Source organism: Ylistrum balloti, unplaced genomic scaffold, assembly GCF_031769215.1.
Source record: "Ylistrum balloti isolate Yb309-2 unplaced genomic scaffold, AGI_CSIRO_Ybal_v1 Utg371710, whole genome shotgun sequence".
NCBI classification, from domain to species: Eukaryota; Metazoa; Mollusca; class Bivalvia; order Pectinida; family Pectinidae; genus Ylistrum; species Ylistrum balloti.
This window is the reverse complement of record NW_026782861.1, coordinates 320326-329736: the sequence shown is the minus strand read 5'-3', so window position 1 is coordinate 329736 and position 9411 is coordinate 320326. Positions and strand designations below refer to the sequence as shown.

Below are 9411 nucleotides of genomic sequence, written 5' to 3'. Positions count from 1 at the left end.
TGCATCTCAACAAGATCTTTCTACCCCAGTGAAGTAAGTATACTAAGAAGCCAAGTAACATTATGACTGAACCAAAGGAATTAAACTAACAGTATGCTCCTGTGTTAAATTCTTCAAAAGACTTTTATCAGAATCTTTGTTTGCTTCAAATTTAATATTTGGGAAGAAATTATATCTTAGGATATTGATACGTCATCTTCACATTTAAGGTTCAAGACTAGCTTTGTATAAAAAAAAAAAATAATTACATTTCTTATAGATATAGCTTAATTTGCATACATAAGGTGGGATTACATCAAAGAAATTGTTTTATCAAAGATTTAATATCCAACATATATGAAACAGTATACTTATGATTCTAACACATCTTGAAAATACTAATTTTGATACCAGTGACTTTACATACTGAATTTCAACTGTAATTGTCAAAGAACAGATTCATAAACAAGGTGAGGAATTTTTTCCTTCAAAATTCATAACAGGAATGAAATCTCACTAACCATAAAATGATTTGTTCTTTGCAGCTCTTGATTTTAAACTTTAACATCAAACTTATGTTAAAGAAAATGTTTTAAAATAATAAAAAAAAAAGGATTATTTGATCATTTAATTCTGTCACAGCAAAGTTAAAATTTAAATCCAAAATAGGTCCACATCCCGCCATGACATCTTGCTCTTAACACTAACATCAGTTTTAACTCAATATAAATCACTAACATAGCACTATTAAAAGATTTAAAAAAAATTTTTTTTTGTACATCTATTTGTTTTATTTTATAAATAAAGATTGATTAATAAAATATAAACTTTTTGATATACAATATTTTATAAGGCTTAGAGAGAATATAATATTTCATATAGAAACTGTAAAAGAAATAACTTAAATACAAACATCAACTATTGAATAAAACTTAATTGAATTTATAAAAGTCAGTGTCAAGGATTTTTGAAAATTTCTCACAGAATTCTACGTTAATTAATACAAATATATAAATCTATATGTTATTCATCAGTCTGGTATCAGTGGTTGACTAAAACTTTCACAAATATCTATAATCAAAGGACTTTGGTTTTTAAACAACAACCACAACCTGAAAGGTGTTAGATTACAATGACTCAAAAATTCACAGAAGTTATAAAGACAGGTACAGTGAGAAAATAACATCATGTTTGATGGCTGTGTAGAAACACTGTATCACAAATACCAGTTATGGAAAGTCGGGCCGAGATTCTGATTTAAATTCTTTCGAAATAAACTTTTGAAAAAAATCCAGATTCTTCTAACAAATAACAGAAAGAATTCTGTATTATCAAATATTCATAATATCAGCCATTGTTAAATACTTTAGAGTTCTGGTGGAGTTTATTACTTCCTGTAAATAATGAGGGCCTTTCTTGAATTGTTTTGTTTTGCTTTTGGTATGATTTTCCTTAACATTACACCCAAAGTTGTCATCAGAATTGTGTATTTGTCGCATTAGTGGAGTTAATGTTGCCACGTTTTACTTTCGTGACCGTCTCTGCCGTGTAAAGTGCTTCCTTGGCCAAGTAGTTTTCTCTCAACATCTGCAGTTTCACTGTGCCCGGCATGTCTGGGATGAGGTACATTACTAACCAGGTTGCAAACACAATCAGGTTCTGTAAACATAATGCAAATATAATAAAATACAAAATATCTTTTAATACTTAAAACATAACTATATATCAAATTATAATGAATATTCATAAGGTCTGAATCAAACTAACTAAAACAATTGATAATTCACAAACGAAGACAAAATCTTAAGTGTAAAAAAAATTTTTTTTTTTCAAAGAGCAAAGCCATCAGAGAGTGCCGAGATCCAGATAAATACAGCAAAAACATTAGAAAAGATAAAATTCCTTTTGAAATCAAGTAACTTGAATCTATTTATCCAGAAATATATCTTAATTCAAATTTATTAGCTATGTTTAATATTCTCACCGATGTTCACTGAAGTTAATTGTCTTAGTTTTCATTTGAATTTGAAGTCACCAAATAAGCGAGAAATATTTCTAAAAAAGAACTGCAATTTATCTAAAGTTTCCTCAAACAAGTTTTTTAAAGATAGATTGAGAAGAAAAAAAAACTTGAAAACTGACTTGAAAACCCTGAAAGTAACTTATTCATGTTATCTGAATATCAGCCTACCTCAAACACGACGATGAAAGCCAGCCTTGCGGCCAGAATGTGCCAGTACATCAGAGTAAATGTGTACTCTTCACCTGTCGCTATTCCTGCCTCTCCAGCGTAATTAGTGGGCGGCTGACGGTAATCACGGTATCTGAGCGACAGAGCAGACAATTATCCAAATAACCTGTGATTAACTTTATAAAACTTCTTGAAGTGAAATGCATCAAGACTTCTTTGTAACATTTTACAGATCTTAAGTTTGACCCCAAAGTTTGTTTGTCTTTTTAATAAACTGCATTTATATTGCTTAATAAGTCCATCTATGGTAATAAGCCCACTTATATATATATATATATATATATTGATGTTCAGTAAAATGTCAATAAATACTATTTCCTGGTCCTGCAATAAGCCAGCTCCCTTATTTTGAACCCAAATTTCATTATTGGCCATGTGGGCTTATTTTTAGATAAAGTAGTATGAAAAAACAAGGTGAAAAAAATCTCAATACATCTGTGATTGTCAGGAATTTGATAACATAACAATTGATAAAAAGAAACCTTCACATAATTTGTCTCCTTAATTTCAAGTTTTCAATATAGTTTTACCCAAATGACCTCTCTTTGCTTACCTGCAGTATGTGACATTCCCAAATACATCAAATTGAGGGTCATCTGGAATGCTCTTTGCCTGGAAGTCGTTAACGTCAAAGACAGACAGACTGAAATTGGCATAGCCATTCATTGACTGGTCAGAGCTGTAACCATATCTGTACACCAGCTTGGGGACAAACTCTGACGTGAAGGCAATTATCACACCCTGTATAACAAGAAAAAAACCTGATGCAAAAATTTCCTCAGAACAAATTTTAAAAGGAAAAATCTGACAGAAAAACCTCAGAAAATATTATTTCATTTCAGTAATAATTACTATACTTTCATATGGTTTAATTCGTCTGGTACTTTTTCCGAAGTTTTTGTGTAAATCTTTCTTTTGTTCATATTTTGCCCTAGTTTTATGGCATTTGAGTTTGGATTATGATTCTGTTCACTTGTTGGTAATTTCTTGGTATTTTTTTTTTTTTTAATGTATTTTAAATTAGTATCATTAACAGACAAACAGCCTAACTTTAAAGAAGGCTGCCCACACCTACAACCCTGCAAACTGAGTATGTCCCTAGTCATCTCATGGTGGGGACATTAAAATCTAAAATGAAATTTCACACTAACAAGGAATTTTAATTCAAGAAATTGTATGAAAAATCAATATAAATATGTAATTATGTTACTGACAATTCAATGACCAGGAGGATTTTATGTGAGACAGATACAGACAAAATACACTTACATTAGATATCACCGCAATGGCTGATATCCCTCTCAAAATCCCAAACCAAATTCCTGGAGAAAAGAAAACAAGGGTTTCAGGACGACGATAATTTGTATGCAAATCGGAAATGACCACAAACTCTCCACCAAAATTTGATAGTTGTAATAAATATCAACTGCTTACTAACAGCATTTGCAAATTTCGACTAAATAAGCCTTATTCATTTTAAACAGTTTTCCAACTTTATTCAAAACTGAGTTTACATTTCCACTTTGTTTACTCTCAGGCTTTAGAAAATAATTATCACAATATCTGCACATTTTTACATTTCTACAGATATACAGGCATCCGTTTAAATATCCACTGGTCACTGTATTGAACACGTACCTATGTCTTGTGCCCGTGCTGCCATTGGTCGTTTCCACTGCGTAACGAATTTGTAAGCGTCCAATCTAATCTCAAATACGTTGTTCAGCAAAGCAAACAAAGGAGCCAGTGGGAAGGCAGCCACAAAGATGGTGACGAAACCATACTGGATTACTGTCAAAAAGATTATACATTTGTAAATAACGACAAAACCATACTGGATTACTGTCAAAAAGATTACATATTTGTAAATAACGACAAAACTATACTGGATTACTGTCAAAAAGATTACATATTTTTAAATAACCAGAAAACTTACTTGTTACAAAAAGATTACATATTTGTAAATAACGACAAAACTATACTGGATTTCTGTCAAAAAGATTATATATTTGTAAATAACCAGAAAACTATACTGGATTACTGTCAAAAAGATTACATATTTGTAAATAACGACAAAACTATACTGGATTACTGTCAAAAAGATTATATATTTGTAAATAACGACAAAACCATACTGGATTACTGTCAAAAAGATTACATATTTGTAAATAACCAGAAAACTATACTTGATTACTGTCAAAAAGATTACATATTTGTAAATAACGACAAAACTATACTGGATTACTGTCAAAAAGATTACATATTCGTAAATAACGACAAAACTATACTGGATTACTGTCAAAAAGATTATATATCTATAAATAACAACAAAACAATACTGGATTACTGTCAAAAAGATAATATATTCGTAAATAACGACAAAACTATACTAAGGTATTGTCTAAATGATCCAACTCAGGTTATATAAGTTATCAATTTTTATTTTCCTATCATGAGTGGACAATAACATCGAAGGTGTACCAAGTCACATCATTACATGAAAACAGAAAACATTTCTCAAAGAAATTAAAACGTCTTTATAAAAACTTGGAGACCTGGAGTTAACATTGCTTAAATCGTTTACCCATTTCCAGATATTCATCAAACAGCCCAAGGTTTGGTATGTCAGCCAGATTAAAGTCTTGTTCCCATCTGGAATATACTTTCTCCTCGTTGGGGTCCTTGTTGGCTGACCGAGACTTAAACCACACCATCAGTTTTCTATGCAAGACATAAAGGAAAATTATCAGACATAATAAATATTTAAGGTCTAGTATATAACTGTATTTATCAAGCAATAAGACCAGGTAGGTTAACCTTCCAATTCAAAGTTGGAGGGTGGGCTTATAATAGGAAAAAATCAAATAATTTTGGGTAGGACAAAATTTTTTTTATTTAAGTAAATTGCAATAGATATGGGTTGAGCTTACTACTGGAAAAAAATGAACAATTTTTTTTTTTTTTTTTTCATAGTAGGACAATGAGATAACTTTTTGCTTCATTTTATCATAGTAAACAGTGATAGATATGGGGTGGGCTTATTACAGGACGATAACTGGTTTTTTTATTTTATTGTTAGGTTGGCATACTTCAAGATAAAAAATCCCATATTTTCCAGGAGATAGTGTTTTCACAAAACCATTTTTATGGTCTAGGAAATTATTATCCTTGTAAAAATGGAAATTATAAGTTAACACAGTGTCATCTGAAGATACTGAATTTCAACAAGATGCCAAATGGTCCTGTATTGCTCACCTGTCCTTCATCTTGAGAAGAAAATTTGAATCAGATTTCATTGTTATGTTGATACTAACACTTCATTTTTCCAGTTTGTTACAGTGAAGTATACTACCAAATGATTCTTGTTGTTCAGAAAAAAAGTCTTGAAAAGATTGATACGTTTGACCTCTCTGATCCTGAAGGTCAATCATTTAATTGTCCTCCTTCTCAGCTTGTTTAAGAAGTTGTTTTTTTTTCTCACCAAGAGACAGACACTACACCATGCAATAAGTGATTTTTTGGGAAGTTTACATTTACAGGAAAATGGGATTCTAAGAACTTGTCACTTTTCATTGTATTTCCTAGGAAATATTTCAACAAAAATAAATTTATAGCCCACTTACGGTAGAATGATTTCTTTGAAGTTGTTGAAGGCTTGTTTGCCGACCATGACCACAGCCAGTTGAATACATAGCTCTATCAGGCATCCAGATGGATCACACTGAAAATAAACATAAACAATTACTGTAATTACTCTCAAAATTAAGTATAGAAAATATAACATTTACTGTAAACATTCTGATATTAACAAATGAAAAAAAATAGGGAATTTGATAAATGACAATTTCAGAAATTCTCTCCTTTTTTCACTAAAAATAGAAATGAAAATGGAAATTAAATATCAAAATTATGCATTGTGTTACCATGACTACCAGCCAATAAAGCTCACAACCAAAGTAATCTAACCATCAGGACCCCCACTTTCCAACCACTCTAACCATCAGGACCGCTACTTTCCAACCACTCTAACCATCAGGACCCCCACTTTCCAACCACTCTAACCATCAGGACCCCCACTATCCAACCACTCTAACCATCAGGACCCCCACTTTCCAACCACTGTAACCATCAGGACCCCCACTTTCCAACCACTCTAACCATCAGGACCCCCACTTTCCAACCACTTTAACCAATCAGGACCCCCACTTTCCAACCACTCTAACCATCAGGACCCCCACTATCCAACCACTCTAACCATCAGGACCCCCACTTTCCAACCACTCTAACCATCAGGACCCCCACTTTCCAACCACTCTAACCATCAGGACCCCCACTTTCCAACCACTCTAACCATCAGGACCCCCACTTTCCAACCACTCTAACCATCAGGACCCCCACTATCCAACCACTCTAACCATCAGGACCCCCACTTTCCAACCACTGTAACCATCAGGACTCCCACTTTCCAGCCACTCTAACCATCAGGACCCCCACTTTCCAACCACTTTAACCAATCAGGACCCCCACCTTCCAACCACTCTAACCATCAGGACCCCCACTTTCCAACCACTCTAACCATCAGTGCCTTACCTCTTCTTGTCTCCTGTCCAATAGGCTGTAGTTATAGTCACCAGGTCGACCAACAAACCTGAAACACAAGAGGTACATTAATTCTTCTCAGTAATAAGTTGATGATTAATTCTGATAAACTGTTGTCATTCTACAATCAACAATACCTTCATTTTTATATTACTCAATGAAAATATTTTCAAGATATCAAAATATCCTTTTACACATAAAACAATGTGAGGGAAATCAAATCTGTCACAACTGAGAGTGTTTGACCTCTATACCAAAGATATGTGTCCTCTTTTTTAATAGTTGACCTACTTATCACAGATAGGTGATGTCCATCAAAGCGGGTGTTCAATACTTACTTGCCCTTGAAGAAAGCGATGTAAAAGATGGACGAATAGTAATTGACAAACTGGAACAGGAACATCTTAAATGTAAAGCCGTCTTCCCATTCTGTCTGGGTACGATGTTGTTCTGGAATGGCAGTCATAAGACCATGAACTCAAGCATGTAACTAAATCAATCATCCAAGCTCAAAACTCGTAACAGATATTCATAAATAATTTTATTGCAATAGAGATCTGACATTATTTGCCCCCTGATGTCTTAACCTTTTACTATATTATCAAAATACAATAAATTGCATGGTTAAACCAAACTCTATTTCAGTGCTCTGCACCAAATTAACTGTATGAAAAGTTATCAACTATCATCAGCCTCAAGACTCGGCCACCTTTACTACTGTGAAATCGTATATTTCTGTGCGATACAACTTTTGTTTTGTGTTTCTTGTTTTTATGTTTTGTTTACTATTTTATGCAGATATGACTTTGTGGATAAATGTTGGTCAAAATATCTACTTTTTCATTTTCATCAGTAAAATTTCATCAGTTCCTGGACATATGAATTCACATACAAAAAACATCCACAAAATCAAAGAAAATAAATTCATCACAAATAAATACGATTTTACAGTACATGCTGAATAACCAGTTCAATGTTGAATAGAAAAAGGTCTCCAATCTTTCTCCTTAATCACTGGATACATGAATGGAACAATTTGTTTCCCCAAATCACTATGACTCTATAGTTGGGTACTCAGAGTCGTGCTGACTGGAGCAATTAGACTATATATATGTTGCTGTTTATTTGAGAAAATTTACATTGAATTACTTTTTAGAATAAATTGATAACTCATGCAAGACTCTTTGATACAATTTCGACTGAACATTTATTATTTCACCATTTTAAGATAAACGACACATATAAATATATCAAATTTAATAACCAGGGAAATTTACAAAAACAAAATTGCATTTCGTTCACCTTTAAACTTGATTTCATTACATACACTTACCAAGATTTGTCAAGAACAGGGCGATTCTTTGATAAACCTGCAACCAAGCATTTCTCCACATTTAATATACAAACTCTGATGAAGAATTTACATTAATGACTAGTTATTCAGCTCTGAAATATATTTTTGACATCTTTGACAAAACTACTGGTTCGAATTGACATATTACAGATACAGCAGAGACTCTGGATGAAAATTCACACAAATTTATTATTTCCAAAGTTGTTTATAAAAGATTCTAAAAGAATGATGAAAATTTATCATTTTCATGATTTTTTACAAAACTGAGGATAACAAACTCTCACAGTTATCTGTCGCCATGGTTATTTACTAAACTAAGGACTAGAACTCTGACTAAGCTAATCATTTTAATGGTTAGATACAAAACTGAGGATGAAAACTCTGACAAGTTTGTCATTTTAATGGTGAAATACGAAACTAAGGATAATAAGGATGAGAAATCTAACAAGTTTATCACTACAATGGTTACTTACGAAACTGAGGATGAGAAATCTGATGAGTTTATCATTTTAATGGTTGGATACGAAACTAGGGATGAGAAATCTAACGAGTTTATCATTTCAATGGTTACTTACGAAACTGAGGATGAGATATCTAACGAGTTTATCACTTCAATGGTTACTTACGAAACTGAGGATGAGAATGATGACCAAGTTGATACAAGCTGCTGTTGTGCTGGCGATGAAGCTTGCTCGTGACTTGATGATGCCTTCCTGATTGGCATAGAGGATGGAGACAATGACGATTCGATACAAAATGACGCCAAACACTGCTGCTAATACAATGCACAGCTACAACAAAAATAAATATTCCTTATAGCCATGGTTTCCATAGTGCATTAATTGTCCCATGTAAATCACTCATAGAACAAACTCCGTCAATCAAACCATAGTTTGCTACACATTTGCAGTATTTTTCTTTGCTTTTTATATCAGTATATTTTAGAATTACCTATTGTAAAATCATAAATTTCCTTGGGGCTCAATTTTTGTAGTTTTCAAAACATTGCTTTCCCTGCAGATGCTTGATTTTCTGGCTAAATATAGCTCAATAAATGTACTTATACTGATTCCAACAGTTCGTGCTCATATGACTGTGAATTAAGAGTACATGTACCAGCGAAATAGAAAGATTTCACAGTATGTGATCTTTATCCTTGAAATTAATAGTGGTAAGAATCAAGTAATTTTTAGCTCTTATTTTTTTTCTTTTGATCCCTGTGTAAAGT

General features: G+C 32.6%; 1 protein-coding gene across 1 annotated transcript in view; it reads right to left on the bottom strand.

Moving 5' to 3' along the window:
• Window positions 1–938: 938 nt before the first annotated feature.
• LOC132563402 (anoctamin-4-like) overlaps window positions 939–9411 on the bottom strand; it is a 76052-nt gene continuing 67579 nt past the window's right edge. Inside the window, exons 19-29 of the mRNA XM_060228164.1 lie at window positions 8810–8974; window positions 8163–8199; window positions 7168–7279; window positions 6821–6878; window positions 5854–5951; window positions 4815–4951; window positions 3869–4021; window positions 3500–3552; window positions 2784–2971; window positions 2171–2303; window positions 939–1638 (exon numbers count right to left, since the gene is read on the bottom strand). Coding sequence (XP_060084147.1) covers window positions 1456–1638; window positions 2171–2303; window positions 2784–2971; window positions 3500–3552; window positions 3869–4021; window positions 4815–4951; window positions 5854–5951; window positions 6821–6878; window positions 7168–7279; window positions 8163–8199; window positions 8810–8974 — 1317 coding nt within the window. The 3' untranslated portion in view covers window positions 939–1455. The remainder of the gene's footprint in view (window positions 1639–2170; window positions 2304–2783; window positions 2972–3499; window positions 3553–3868; window positions 4022–4814; window positions 4952–5853; window positions 5952–6820; window positions 6879–7167; window positions 7280–8162; window positions 8200–8809; window positions 8975–9411) is intronic.